The sequence below is a fragment of the Syngnathoides biaculeatus genome, chromosome 4 (genome assembly GCF_019802595.1).
Source record: "Syngnathoides biaculeatus isolate LvHL_M chromosome 4, ASM1980259v1, whole genome shotgun sequence".
Lineage (NCBI taxonomy): Eukaryota > Metazoa > Chordata > Actinopteri > Syngnathiformes > Syngnathidae > Syngnathoides > Syngnathoides biaculeatus.
The window spans coordinates 657501-673220 of record NC_084643.1 but is presented as its reverse complement, the minus strand read 5'-3'; the positions used below and the strand labels follow the sequence as shown (position 1 = coordinate 673220).

Sequence of the window (15720 nt, the reverse complement as noted above, 5' to 3'; positions counted from 1 at the left end):
CGGTCAAACTTTCACGTGAGGAGTCAAAAGGTCCTTTGAAAACTGTGAAAAAATGTAGTGGTCCATCGATGATGCCTGTGTTAAATTGAAGGTGCTGAGCCCTAAAAAAATACTTGAGATGAATTAGATTATTTTTTATGATCATGATGTGAAATTAGATATTAGATGAAATGTGAAAAATCAGAGTGGCGACGTCAATCGTGTTGTACCAAAGCACCGTGGGCCACCTCTGCGTCGGCCCTTTGTAAGTGTAGTTGCCGCCCACCTGGTCGATAATATCTACAAGTCCTTAGGCTTTTGGAATGGTTCACTTCTGGACTGTGTTAAGCATCAAAACAGCCTTCCCCTTTGGAACAATCGCCAAAAAGGTAACACTGGTGAAAATCTTTCATGGGTAAGAAAATTTTTGTGCTATTTTTTATTTTGTGATGAACGGCTTTATGTACACTTGTTAGCATGCTAGGTTGTTGAAGTATGGCTCGTTGGTAGTACTTTTAATTGCGCGCTGCCAAAACCAAAAATAAAGAAGAAAAACTGAAAATAGCCGGAATTAGAGCAGAGACCGAGAACCAGGCCTACTTGTCCAACAAAAGTTTGACTTCTGCAAGAATGATTAAAAAAAAAAAAATCCTACAAATGTTGATATCAACAAAGGATGGATTGATACCAGATCAAGCCTTTGTGAGACGAGGCAGGTGGTTGAATACTTTTAGTGCATACAAATGTTGTGTAAATGTTCTCATCCAGTCGCTTCCTTTTACTCAAACCGAAACAAGAATGTTTCTACATGGAGATGGTGTCCTAAAGGAAACATTTAACTTGTTAACAAAGAAGGACGTAACAGTCTCAGTTTCACACGGTTGTCAAGGTCAAGAAAGTCGTCGGAGGTACTGGGCAACAGCTGTCGTTCGGGTCAACTATTTTCCTCTTTTGAAGCCTGAGAACAGCTCGGATTTAGTTTCTTTAGTCTGAATTTTGGCAAAGATGTTTGTCGCTTCGCAAGACCAATTTTACATGTCCACATCAATGCAAAGTTCGAATAAATAGAGCAGTGTTGGACATCATATATTATTTGAGTTTTGTCAAAGTTGATTTCAGGTCAGCTGTCGATGTAGAACAGAACAAAATTAGCCTAAATTCCAAGTCAAAACCTATACTTGCATTCCATTGTTGCGCATGAGCGAAGAATAATTCAACACACCCTGAATGTATCTCAACCACCATTTTGAATACACCCTTGTAAATAGTCACTCACGTTTTGACGAGCGCGCTCGTGCGCCTTTGTGCTCGCAAATCTGCAGTCGAGTGCGAAAAATCACACGCGTAAAATTTATTACGAGTACAAAAAAATAGATATTGTAAGACGTAGCTTATTTTGTGTAGTCTTGACATTCATTGATTTATGTATTTATTTCATACACGTTGTTAACTCAACAGCCTGCTCCAAAACAACCAGTATTCACTCGGAAATAGGAAATGCAAGTTAACCATTGCTATTGATGAAAAATTTTAAATACCGTTTTATATCATGTTCCTCTCATATCAGTTGAAATTGGAAATTATCATTTCTGAGTTTGAAGTTTTAGTTTCTATTTTAGTTATGCAATTGTTTATTTTATTTTTAATTTACAGTTATGTCATATTAATCCAGTAAGTTATTTTAAGGTCTTGAGATTCCATCCCGAATAATACCCGCAACTTTATCTGCAAGCATGACTGACCACACCCGTACATTTTTCAAATGTGAGTGAATGTAGTTACCATTAAAAGTCAAGGTTGTGCCATTTCAAATATTTCTACACATATGTTGAGAAGATGGTATGTCTATAATTTTCATTTTTCTCAGGAAAAATATACCCGGTGGTCAAGAAGTACACTTGCATTCAGTAGTACTTTGCACTCTCTAAACTAATAACTACATGAACTAGCGGTGTCTAAAATTAGTAGCAGAAAGTAAACAGTGTGATTTGTGTGTATACCCTGACTTCACGCCCCGCCCTCTCGTGTCTTTGCCTAAACAAATTTATTTGCACATGTGTGCACGTCGGCACACCCAGCTAGTTGCATAATGATTTATTCATGATGGAGTATTGCTAAGAAGCAAATGTCACCGGTTAAATTTTTGGAACATACTGTGCAATCAATTATATTAAAAAAAAATAAAATAAACAAGAGCGCTGTTCATGTTGACAAACTGGTAAGACTGCAGATATGTCTTCTACATTCCCCACCGAACCGCCACACCCACCCACCAAAAGCCCAAGCCATATGCAGACATCCATGTAAAGGTTCCTGTATGGAAGTAGATGAGTGCCACTGGAATTTGAATTTGGAATTTTTGGATTTAACATTTCAAAATCAAATCCTATTTCAAATTCAAATCCCAGTGGCTGAAATTCAACTTCATTGTTAAAATACAACTTTGTATTGTTACTATATGGGGTTACTATATGGAAGTAAACGAGTGCCAGTGGGATTTGAATTTGAAATGTTACAGACAGCGAATTATTGAATTTCAGACAGCAGATTATTGAATGTAACATTTCTTATTCAAATCCCATTTCAAATTCAAATCCACGTAACATTTCAAATTCAAATCCCCGTGGCTGAAATTCAACTTCGTTGTTAAAATACAACTTTGTTGTTAAGAAGACGGGGTTACTATATGGAAGTAGACTCGTGCCACTGGGATTTGAATTTGAAATGTTGCAGACAGCGAATTATTGAATTTCAGACAAAGCAAAGCAAATTGATTTGTACAGCGCATTTCATACACGAGGTAACTCAATGTGCTTTACATGATTAAAGGCATTTGAAAACAAAGAGATAAAACATTTAAAACGGGATAAAAATGATAAAATATAAAAAAAGACAAAAGTAATATGATCAAAAAGTAGATATATTCTAAAAAGCATGAGGCAGTGAATTATTGAATGTAACATTTCAAATTCAAATCCCTGTGGCACTAGTCCACTTCCATAATATTTCAGACGGTGAATAATTGAATGTAACATTTAAATTCAAATCCGATTTCAAATTCAAATCCACTCACCATTTCAAATTCAAATCCTCTTTCAAATTCACGTAAAATTATAAATTTAAATCCCGGTAGAACTAGTCTACTTTCATATAGTAACCCCGTCTTCTTAACAACGAAGTTGATTTTTAAAAACAAAGTTGAATTTCAGACAGCGAATTATTAAATGTAACATTTGAAATTCAAATCCTATTTCAAATTCAAATCCACTGACCATTTCAAATTCAAATCCTATTCAAATTCAAAGCCCCGTGGCACTAGTCTACGTCCATAATATTTCAGACAGCGAATTATTGAATGTAACATTCAAATTCAAATCCACTTACCTTTTCGAATTCAAATTCTATTTCAAATTCAAATCCTATTCAAATTCCGGTGGCACTAGTCTACTTCCATATTCCTGCCACCACAATTTGTCTTGAGAGCAGTCCAATTCCTTCTTTTGTAGCTAACTGGAGTCAAAACATTTTGGCTCCAAAACCGGAATAGTCAACTTCGTGAGAGGCTGCGGTGTGAGAACTTTAATCTTTTGTCAAACAAACAGTGAGAACCGATTAATGAAGCCTGCATCAAACAATACTGTGTACACGTCATCTCCGAAGGACAAATTAAATGGATGTAGAGTGTAGAAAATAAGTTTTTGAACACCCTGTTATATTGCAAGTTCTCCCACTTAGAAAATATGGAGGGGTCTGAAATTTCCATGGTAGGTGCATGTCCACCGTGAGAGAGATAATCTGAAAAGAAAAACACAGAAATGACAATGTATGATTTTTTTTTTTTTAACGATATATTTGTGTGATAGAGCTGCGAATAAGTATTTGAACACCTGAGAAAACCCACTGTTAATATTTATAGGTACAGTAGCCTTTGCTTGCAATTGCAGAGGTCAAACGTTTCCTGTACTTCTTCACCAGGTTTGGACACACTCCAGGGGGGATTTTGGCCCACTCCACACAGATCTTCTCTAGATCAGACAGGTTTCACAGAGTTTCAGCTCCCTCCAAAGATTTTCTATTGGGTTTAAGTCTGAAGACTGGCCAGGCCACGCCAGAACCTTGATATGTTTCTTAGGGACCCACTCCTTGGTTTTCCTGGCTGTGTGCTTCGGGTCATTGTCATGTTGAAAGACCCCTCCATAATTTCTAAGTGGGAGAACTTGCAATATCGGAGGGTGTTCAAGTACTTATTTTCTTCACTGTAAGTTTGCCAGCACATTTGCGCATGTCTGCCTTGTTTACGATCTTGAGGCAGGCATGCAGATGATCCGTTACAATGCAGAAAGTTAGAATATAAAAATAGAAATATCGCAGCTCTACATTCCATTTTTACTTTAACATGAATTTAGCATTACTTTGTCGTCATTTGTGCAAATAGAGGGCTCCACTCAAGTAAATGGCTTACTTTGAGTAAACTACTCGCTGCAGATGGGTAAACCAACACCCCGCGCAACTATTTGAAGAAATACGGTTTTGAACGGTCACGCCACCAGTTCCCGTTTTACTAAAGGATCACTGGCGTTTTTAGATTTTATTTTACCGACACTCAAATCCTACTTTGTGCTTGATTACCGTGTTCCGTTACAAAACATTTTGGAGATGAGAAAACGTGAAGACATCAGCCTGATTCAAATCCTGCATGTACTGTATTTTTAAATGTCAGGTATGTGACCCAAATAATGCCGCAAATACATTTGACCCTACTGACCTTTAATCGGGAAGTCATTGGATGAAACTTTTTTTTTTTTTTTTCCATGTGTAGGACAGATGACTTTGCATATTAAATTAGATCAGCGCAGTCACAATTTATCAGGCTGGAGTATATTTGCGCGCAAGTTACGTCATCCCATTCTGACCGCCGTCCTTTACAGTGTAAATACAGCAGCCTTGTGTTTCCACTACTGCGGTGGCTCACTCGACCGTCTATATTTAACCGGCCGTGTTCGGTCTCGAGCTGCGCTGTTGCGGCCTTGAATGGGAAACTCCTTCCCCCAGACTAAAATACGAGGAGGAGACCCACTAATCACACGTACGTGCACTATCGCCGCTCCAAACATAGAGCTTGGCTCATTCTGTGAGCTGTCTTGTACTGGCTCCTGAAACAGTTTCCAATTTAAAAAAAAAAAAAAAAAAAAAACATTCTTAAAATAATATCCCTCTGGCAGTCAAAGCAATTTTTTTTTAAATACAACTTGGGCCTTCCTGCTGGCACACAAAATCAATGAGCAAAGCATAAAACCTCGCCACGGATTGCAAGACCAAGTGGGAGTGTCGGGTCACTCGCAGCCCAGCGTGCCGCTGGTGGTCGGCACCGTGCGGAGGCGCACGGGCCAGATACTTTCTCCAGGTCGGTGACATTTCCTGCAGGCTTAAGATGACAGCTGATGGAATATTTGTCATGGCGTGATATCTTGTGAGAGCGGGTACTTAATCACGTCTTCTCGATAGCTAGTACAGTGAAGAAAATAAGTATTTGAACACACTCTTACACTTAGAAATCATGGAGGGGTCTGAAATTTTCTGTCTTAGGTGCATGTCCACTGTGAGAGAGATCATCTAAAAAGAAAAATCCAGAAATCACAATGTATGCTTTTGTGACGATTTATTTGTGTGATACAGCTGCAAATAATATAATATTTGAACACCTGTCTATCAGCGAGAATTGTGACCCTCAGAGACCTGTTAGTCTGCCTTTAAAAGTCCACCTCCACTCTATTGATTATCCTGAATCAGATGCACCAGTCTGAGGTTGTTGGCTATATAAAGACAGCTGCCCACCCCAGACAATCAGTAAGACTCAAACTTGCTACATGGCCGAGACCAAAGAGCTATCCAAAGACACCAGAGACAAAATTGTAATACTCCACACAACTGGAAAGGGCTGCGGAGAAATTGCCAAGCAGCTTGGTGGGAAAAAAAGGTCCACTGTTGGGCAATCATTAGAAAATGGAAGAAGCTAAAAATGACAGTCAATCTCAATCGGAGTGGAGCCCCATGCAAGATATCACCTCATGGGGTCTCAATGATCCTTAGACAGGTGAGGAATCAGCCAGGTCCACTCGACAGGACTTGGTCAATGACCTGAAAAGAGCTGGACCAACGTTTCCAAGGTGATTGTTGGTAATACACTAAGACGTCATGGTTTGAAATCACGCATGGCACGGAAGGCTCCCCTGCTTAAACCAGCACATGTGAAGGCCCGTCTTTAGTTTGCCAATCACCATTTGGATGATACGGAGGAGTCATGGGAGAAAGTTTTGTGGTCAGATGAGACCAAAATGGAACTATTTGGTCATAACTCCACTCACCGTGTTTGGAGGAAGACGAATGATGATCCTTCCCAAGAACACCATCCCTACTGTAAAGCATGGGGGTGGTAGCATCATGCTTTGGGGGTGTTTTTCTGCACATGGGACAGGACGACTGCACTGCACTGCATCAAGGAGAGGATGACCTCGGCCATGTATTGTGAGATTTTGGGGAACAACCTCTTTCCCTCAGTCAGAGCATTGAAGATGGGTCGTCGTTGGGTCTTTCAACGTGACAATGACCCGAATAGAAAATTTTTGGAGGGAGCTGAAACTCCGTGTTTCTCAGCGACAGCCCAGAAACCTGTCTGATGTAGCGAAGATCTGTGTGGAGGAGTAGGCCAAAATCCCTCCTGCAGTGTGTGCAAACCTGGTGAACAACTACAGGAAACGTTTGACCTCTGTATTTGCAAACCAAGGATACTGTACCAAATATTAACATTGTTTTTCTCAGGTGTTCAAATACTTATTTGCAGCTGGATCACACTAATCGTTAAAAAAAATCATACATTGTGATTTCTGGATTTTTCTGTTTAGATTGTCTCTCACAGTGGACATGCACCTACGATGTTTCCAATAGGGTTCAGTAATTGCCCAAAAAAAAGTTACAAAAGGCATGATGATAACGTTTTGCATAACAACAATGTTGTGTATAATTGCGCATACCGTAAGCAGCACACCTGCTGCCTCGTCCGTTACAACAAGATTTATCGTGTTTTGACAAGAATTAAAATGTCTCCTGAGGGTGTTTGTCAAGACAACAGCTTCTTCTTTATATAACATCAATGTGAGGGAGCTCCCGGCATGTTGATTGGTTGTTTTTCCAGCCAATTGCCGAACCCCGCGTGAACAGCGGGGGGGGGGGGGGCGGCAAGAGAAGGCACCCCGAAATTCCAGGCAGAGTCGCATGCCGGTTGAAAAGTGAAGCCACCAATAGCGCAGCACATCTGGATCGTCCTTGAAAAGGTTTGCGTAACATTCTTGAACCTTGAAAAAAAGCAAAGTCACTCCTCCTTGTTTGTTTGTCAATGTGTGAGTCACTGCCAAGTTATTTGTTCCCCTCAGTAAAGAGTGTGTGCCTTTGTTTTGCTTCCAGACCAGTGCAACATTCTTGCTGCCAACTTACTGGTGGCGCCAGGATGTGCCGTTGGGAACTTTAAGGTCGGTTCTTAACATCAAACTGGTTCAGACTTGTGAAATTACACCCGTGTGAGAAACTTATGTAGAATCAAATCAGTTTCATCCACATCTGATCACAAATAATAGCAGTTGGGTTGTCGTAACTTAAAAAGTGCGATAATGGAGCATCAAGTGCTTTTTTGTGCTCCCAATAGACATGAACTGGATAAAAATGAGATATGAATAGCATTTTGTGGGGACACAGAAGTTATAAAGACCAGATAGTGGTACATTTGATGGAACAAACTGCAAAATTGAAAGTATTTAAACGGAAATGTGGATGCATCTGGTGACTTATAAAACCTTGTCTAACCAATTGGAATGTTACTGTATGTCGCCACCTGCTGATGATAACATGTAAAAACCTTTTTATTCATATTGAAAGGGGAAATCCAATGGTATGCATGAACAATGTATCCAATAAATCATGTAATATGTACTCTATCTTGACAATGTGATGTTAAATCCTTTCTCATTTAAGACCGTTTTGAGAAGATTTTTATCGACAATTATGAATTTTCAAGGCCCCTGCCATTTTTGCGGATGCCTACGTGGGCGGATGTTACGTGTTACATGCCGTTCCAAACGCTCGATCACATGGGACACCATTTATGCCCGGCACCGATTTCTCGGATTTATCCTCATCTGATGAAGAAATAGCAGTATCGGTTGATCGGGAAGACGGAGGAGGAATACTTCCGTACAGATTTGAACCTGTGGCTGTAATTAATGTTGAATATTCGTATGGTTCTTCAGGCGGAATGACGCTAAGTCTGACTAGTTGGAGGCCTGCACGCGACATAAGTGCGTAAACAAAGTCCCCTGGAGCTCTGGGCCGCCAGCCGCGGATGGTTCTTTGGACGGGAATGACGCGGAGTCTGACGAGCGAGCCCCGGTGGCGGGCGCGAGCCGAGGTTCCAGGCGGCAGAGGCCGTTATCCCTGGACGCCGAAGCTAAGCTAAAGGCCTCCGCCGCCACCGAAGGTGGGCCACAAGCTCCGGCGGCGAGCCACGACCCGAGCTTCGACGTCCGTGGAGCCCTTTAGCCGATCTTCAGTAGCGGCAGAGGCCTTTAGTCTAGCTACGGCATCCGGGACTAACAAAGCGGGCGGCGGCGGGCCACCAGCCAAACTTCCAGGTGGCGGAGGCTGTTACCCCCGTAGACCGAAGCTAGGGTAAAGCCCTCTGCCACCACCGAACCGCAGCCAAAGGCCTCAACCGCCTGAAACCTCAGCTCACGGCCTGCCGCCGGAGCTCACTCGTCAGGCTCTGTGTCATTCCTGTCCGAAGAACCATTCGCGGCTGCCGGCCCGGAGCTCCCGGGGCCTTTGTTTACGCACATATGTTGCACATAGGCCTCAGAGTAGTCAGACTCAGCATCATTCCGTCTAAAGATCAACATTTTTTACAGGCACAGGTTCAAATCTGTGTACAAGTATTCCTCTGTCTTCCCGATCAACCGATTACTGCTATTTCTTCATCAGATGAGGATAAATCCGAGAAATCAGCGCTGGGCATAAATGGTGTCCCATGTGATCCACCGTTTTGAACGGCACGTAACACGTCACATCCGCGCAAGTAGGTCATGTGACTTGCGAAAATGGCAGCACCCCTGAAAATTCGGGATTGTCGATTAAAAAAATCTCAAAAAACTATTAAATGAGAGGGTTAGGTTAACATCACATTGTCAAGATAGAGTACATATTACATGACCTGTTGGATACATTAATGCAAACCACTGGATTTCCCATTTGAAAAGTGCGATAATGGCGCATCAAGTGCTTTTTTTTTTTTTTTTTTTTTTTGTGCTCCCAATATACATGATCTGGACCAAAATTAGATATAAAAAGCATTTTGTGGGGACACAACAAAAGTTATAAAGACCAGATAGTGACACAAAGTGCAAAATTGAAAGTATTTAAACATTAATGTGGATGCATCTGGTGAATTTTAAAAACTTTCTCACCCAGAGTTGGAATGTTACTTTTTGTCGCCACCTGCTGATGACAAGATGTAAAAAAAAAAAAAACCTTTTTATTCCCATTTAATGTTTCCAAAGAACAGGGATGATTTAGTAAGACAGAAGTGATGAGTTGAGAAAATAAGTATGCCGGTAAACGAGTGGTTTATTGCTTGTGTGACGTGTAGAAAACAACAGAGATTGTATGACTGTTTTCTTCAAAAGTAACCCTGGACATGATAAGATTAAAAAAAAAAAGTAAAAGTAAAACGGGTAAAAAAAAGTTGTGATCAGAAATCATAACGAAATGAAATAAATAATAATAGAAGTAATGAAACAAACAGCAAAATACATGGTCAAGGTCCAAACTAACTCACTGAGAAAACTGTGGTGTTCCCCACTTCCAGCAATTGTCTTTTTTTGTCAACAGCTTTTTTTTTTTTTTTTTCCCGACAAAAAGTAAACATGAACGATGCTTCCCAGTGATGTGAATCAGAGGCAGCAAAAACCACAAGCGAAATGCAGTCCGGACAGCCCTTGACCGTATCGCTGATTTTAGCCGTGCGTCCTTCCTTTTCAAAAACACAGGACGAGTGCGGATCGGATCTGAGCTCACACCTGCGACGCACTCGTCCGGCTCCTCCTTCGCGCCAGCTCAGTTTGCAGCCCTCCCGCTCATCAGGGTGAAGATGTTGTCGGCAAGTCTTTGCCTACGGTGACCGTTGCAAACTACACGCTTCAATTTCCCCCTCAGCGTTTATCTCTTCTTTTGTCCATCTCCTTTCCGATGCGAGACTCCAGGACCGCCCTCATGGCTAAATCCAGGACGTTCTTTTCAGCAACGCGTTCTACCACCCTCGCTGGCTTATCATCCTTAAGACACAAACAAAATAATTAATAAAGCAATTATAAAACGAGCTTGCTCACAACTGCAGAGGACGGTTTGGCCACCTTGTGCACGAGGAAGGACGTAATGTTCCCCGAGTCCGCCTGATAGTCCAGCCAGAAGAGTTCAGTTCCCTGCATCTCCGTCTCGGTGCTTGAGCCGCTCTCATTCCAGTCTTCCGCCTCGGCGCTCGCCCGCGGCTCCGATTCATCTAGAACGTTATAATACGAGATGTGACTTCAACTCGACAGCCTTTATAACTTTTTTCAAAAAGCCTTACGTCTTTGTCGGGGGTGGTAAACCTGAATGTCAGGTCGCCGGGGTCGTTGAGGAGTTGTGGTGTGCCTTCGCCGCTGAGCTTCTTTGGCTAACTTCACCTCTTTGTCATAGTCATCTCTTGAAGGGAAAGACAAACAAGAATATTCATAAATAAATCATCCTTATGTCCATTTTCCAAAGCGCTGGTGAGTGAAAGCCAATCCCGGCAGATATTTCACATTCACACCTACAGTTTTCGACCATGCGATCTAATCCGGGCACTGCTTACAATCGCCGCCATGTCGGATGGGTTCACGCTATCGCTTTTGCATACAGACCCGTGTTACACAAATCTTCATACGACTGTTAACAGTGACATACGGTGGCTAAGAAGACTTTGGAAAGTTATCGGGGCTCATTAGATGTTGTTTCAAGAAACTTATGACAAGAAGTGTGCTTTGGTCGACAATATCGACACATGGAGCAAGAATTTCGAACTGCGTAACCTATCCAGACATCGTCAGCTATCTCCTCTTCTCGACAAGCGGCCATTATCCCATGGACCAACTAAAGAATTCCAAATGTCTGGAGGCCTACAATTAATTCATCAATGGCTGGGTTCGTGATGCAGTCGTATCCACTGGTAAGGTTAGTGCACCGCATAATGCAATTTCAATATGTAGGATGAAGGTACTTAATTTCTGAGTGAATGCTGTCGAAAGTATTCATTCGCGAATAGTCACCATTGTGTTAAATGATGTTGATTACACCAATAAAAGAGGTGTAGATTATTTTTGTTTTTGCAAATTTGTCATAAATCACAACACACAGAATACTTCTCCTTCACAGAACTTAGTTATTGCTAAGTAGGTGTGAAATTCTAAAAGGTATCCAATGCCTACCAAGAACAAAATGCTCTGAGCAAACTCTGACATAAGGGAATGATTTGGCTGTTAGATCGGCTCTCCTAATACGAGACAGTCACAGTTGCTGCTGTTTCGTTCCTAACTGCTCAGTTTTCTCGCACTGGTTCTTGATCACAGCTGGCAGTCGAAAAGAAAGAGAAGCTTCACAACGGCCACTTTCGTTTGAGCAACACAAAAAAACATAGCAGTGCACCCCCATTCATACACTTTTCTGAACTGATTGATTGTGGTTCGCTTACGTGAATTCACCCATCCAAAATGGCAACCGTTTTCTAAACCGGACGTTGTGTGACCTCAGACGAAAACAGTCGTTAACCTTATTACATTTTTTGCGGCGCAGGAAGGCAAAGATTCAAAACTTGAACCAGCCAACAAGCCAGACTGATTAATCACTTCTACACTGCGCCATATACTGTACACAGTACACCTGCAATGAACTTCAGCGTGTATACAAACTTCTAGTTTTGCTGTAGTTTGTACAAGTGGTTTGATCTGAGGTTGAGCTTCTAAATATTTCTTCTAGTATTTAAGTGGAATTTAGCTGGGAAAGGCTCCAGCGCTCCCGCGACGCTTGTGAGGATGAGCGTCTGTTTTCTATCCTGACATAAAATGCAATCTCCTCCCTCACAACCATTCCCCTTTCACGTGTGATAGCGAACCCAAAACGACTCAAACTCATGTTAGCCCTTTCATAAAATGCATTTTTGTGTATAAAAGACGCAACAAAGTCGTTGTAACTTTTGTGGAGTTTCTTTACGGCTCAATTGTTTTGCAGACTGCATCCACGGGGAGCATCTGTCGGCCCATTATCGATGTTGGCTAAAAACGTAGCCGCCTAGCATTAGCTATAGCCACCTGGCGATCTGGTTCCTGCGGATATGGTGCAGGAAGCCGTGGCTCATATCCAAACGTCCCCCGCGCTTGTACTTCAGCTCGTGATCTTCATCTCTTAAAATGTCCATTTCAGCAGACATAGTTCCACGAAATGTGACAGAATGATGATGATGGGAACAATGCAAAAGTAGCCACATGAGTCTGACAAAAAGCTACATGGCTAGCTAGTGACTTGTAAGTTGCGGGGAGGCGGGGGAACAACACACTTCCGGAGTTCAATGTTGGCTTTAGGCTGATTATTTCGATTTGTAATTAAACATTTTGAATAAACATATAAACAAACACTTTCATTTGTAGAATAAATAGAATAATAATACCCCAACGAATTCTAAAGGTACAAATACCCAAACTGTGAATAACCCGAAAAAGAAAATGCACGTTCGAAAAAATTATAAAATGAAACTTACATAAATTCCCAAAATAAATTTGAGCTCCGACGCTGAACACTCTCAGCTTATGTATATTATTTTTATATTCATTAATTTTGTGATTATTAATATATGACATACATTTACATACCCCACTCTGTCGCGGTGAATGACGTATTACGGCGGGCTCCGACGCGTTTCGTGTTCGACCGATTCGTTTGTCTGAAATCAAATTAATAATAATAACCCTACACTATGATAACCGCAGTGGTTTCTCCGAAGCGTGAAAGAGAAGATGATGTGGACGACCAAGACGACGAAGACGGTGGGGGCAAATTATGCTATAGTCATTTAGATTAGCACGATGCTAACGTCAAAACACTTTTTAAACACGCCACATAGTAATAATTCCGTTTGACTCGGGCAGACAGCCTTCCGCCACCATGTATAGTAGTTAGAAATATGTATATGTTTTTTTTTTTTTTTTAAACATTTGACATTTGTTACCCTTGCTAGCTAGTATGTTTGGCTAGCAAGTTCGCACCGTGCGATGACTGAAACATTTCTGCTCCCCATTTGAATGGCTTCATGTAGTAGTGCCAGTCAAAAAAGGACGAGGTCGTGTTGTGGAGGACCGAAGAAGCCGCCACTGTCCGTATCTTGACACCATAAACAGGCAAGATGGGTTGTTAGCAAATGCAAATGTTAGCGAGGGGGGCTTAGCTCAACCCATACGTTTGTGTTTGTCCCTCAGGAGTGTGCTGGATTTTGACTTTGAGAAGCTCTGCTCCATCTCTCTCTCACACATCAACGTTTATGCCTGCCTCATATGTGGGAAGTATTTTCAAGGTATGTGTATTGTCGTCTCGCTGAAACATCACTTTCCATACTTTAAATCGTACTTACTCGCTTCCCTGTGTAGGTCGAGGTCTGAAATCTCACGCGTACACCCACAGTGTCCAATTTACTCACCATGTGTTCCTCAACCTGCACACGCTCAAGTTTTATTGTCTGCCTGACAACTACGAGATCATTGACTCTTCACTAGAAGACATTACGGTGAGTCAGCTGTTTGCTCACGGCACGCGTTCACTTTACCAAGAAAAATATCCATCCATCCATCTATCGCTGGCTTTGAGGAACGTTTTTCAATTAATACCAGGACGTCCTTGTCTTTGTTAATGACATATTTTTATTATTGTTTCATGTACCTGATTAGATTGTGCAGGTATTCACTAAATATTTACTTGATGTGCACATGATCATTTGTTTTTGACCATTTTCGACTCGAGATGGTGCAGCAATTCATTGTTATTTACTTCCACAGTACGTGCTTAAGCCGACATTCACCAAGCAGCACATTTCGGGTTTGGACAAGCAGGGCAAACTTTACCGAGCCTACGATGGCACGACTTATTTGCCAGGCATTGTTGGCCTCAACAACATCAAAGCCAATGACTATGCCAATGTGGTTTTACAGGTATGAATAATCTTTCTTCATTTCACTGAACACTACCGTAATTTCCGGCATACAGAGTGCACCAGATTATAAACCTTTCCCAGTACATTTGTAAAGGAAATACCATTTGGTACATACATAAGACGCATGTGCCCACATTGAAACAAGATATTTACAAAGAAAGACAGTACACAGAGTTTTCAAAGTTTTAATACCTTAGCTTATCTTAACATAGCAACAACACAGAGGCACGAACAGGGCTGTTTTAAAAAAATAAATAAACACCGGTAAAACAAAAACAGCCGTATCACAGTAGCACAGCAGTCACAGACCCAGTTTAAAAACAAAAAAAACACATACCTAAATCACTGAGACGCGGCAGAAACATGCTTGCTTGGCGCTAACAGAGCTGGTTTAAAAAAAAAAAAAAAAAAACATACCAGTAAAAATTAGAGACGCGGAAGCAACACGCTAGCACAGCGCTAACAGGGCCGGCTAAAAAAAAAAAACATACCAGTAAAAATCACTGAGACACGGCAGCAACACGCTAGCACAGCGCTAAAGCTAGCGTGCCGCTAACAGAGCCGGTTAAAAAAAAAAAAACCTAGTAAAAATTAGAGATGCGGCAGCAACACGCTAGCACTGCGCTAACAGGGATGGTTAAAAAAACATACCGGTAAAAATCACCGAGACATGGCAGTAACACAGCACCAACACGCTAGCATAGCACTAATGCTAGCGCAGCGCTAAGAGTGCCGGTTAAAAAAAAAAAACTACTGGTAAAAGTCACTTCCTCAGCACATATATTCCACTGGTCTCACTCTTACTTTTTCCGCTTGAGTGCCCCCTTGCATGCGTTAGAAAAAATGCAAAAATTAACCGGATAAGCCGCGGGGTTGAAAGTGTGAAAAAAGTCACGACTTATCGGCCAGAAATTACAGTAATTGCCAAGAGCTCACAATTTGATTTAACTGCTTTGCATTTTCAAGGCCTTTTCCAACGTCCCGCCACTGCGGAATTACTTTTTGGAGGAGGAAAACTATCGAGGCATCCGAAGACCACCGGGGGACATCATGTTCCTCCTGGTGCAGCGCTTTGGTGAGCTGATGCGCAAACTTTGGAATCCCCGAAACTTCAAGGCCCATGTCTCTCCTCATGAGATGCTCCAGGCCGTGGTGCTTTGCAGCAAGAAGAACTTCCAAATCACCAAGCAAGGTCAGAATTCCGCATTTGCAGATGAGAGGAATTGATGTGGAATGACGTGGTTTTCCGTGGAGATGACTGTCGGCTTTTGATACGTGCTCCGTATAGGTGACGCTGTGGACTTCATGACGTGGTTTTTAAATGCAATGCATAGTGCTCTCGGAGGCACAAAGAAAAAGCCAAGTGAGTGGCAGGAAAACAAATGCATCCATGCGTTACTACTTTTCCAAATAATAATAATGAT

The 15720-nt window shown here is 41.7% G+C and overlaps 2 protein-coding genes and 1 long non-coding RNA gene across 3 annotated transcripts in view; 2 read left to right on the top strand and 1 right to left on the bottom strand.

Annotated features, from left to right (window-relative positions):
* The first annotated feature begins 186 nt into the window (after positions 1–186).
* On the top strand, positions 187–10193 carry LOC133499060 (uncharacterized). The gene is made up of 4 exons (XR_009794534.1): positions 187–394; positions 7172–7310; positions 7441–7505; positions 10071–10193. It is a non-coding gene; the product is annotated as an uncharacterized LOC133499060 (long non-coding RNA).
* Positions 9631–12762, bottom strand: c4h2orf68 (chromosome 4 C2orf68 homolog). The gene is made up of 4 exons (XM_061816556.1): positions 12408–12762; positions 10649–10764; positions 10434–10579; positions 9631–10355 (listed from the first exon to the last, which is right to left on the bottom strand). Exons 1-4 carry the CDS (start codon positions 12581–12583, stop codon positions 10233–10235), a joined length of 561 nt encoding a protein of 186 aa, XP_061672540.1. The 5' UTR covers positions 12584–12762; the 3' UTR covers positions 9631–10232.
* Positions 12763–12969: 207 nt separating this feature from the next.
* Positions 12970–15720, top strand: part of usp39 (ubiquitin specific peptidase 39) — an 8367-nt gene continuing 5616 nt past the window's right edge. Inside the window, exons 1-7 of the mRNA XM_061816553.1 lie at positions 12970–13139; positions 13409–13490; positions 13569–13663; positions 13737–13873; positions 14142–14294; positions 15263–15488; positions 15585–15659. Of these exons, the coding sequence (XP_061672537.1) occupies positions 13070–13139; positions 13409–13490; positions 13569–13663; positions 13737–13873; positions 14142–14294; positions 15263–15488; positions 15585–15659 (838 nt within the window). The 5' untranslated portion in view covers positions 12970–13069. The remainder of the gene's footprint in view (positions 13140–13408; positions 13491–13568; positions 13664–13736; positions 13874–14141; positions 14295–15262; positions 15489–15584; positions 15660–15720) is intronic.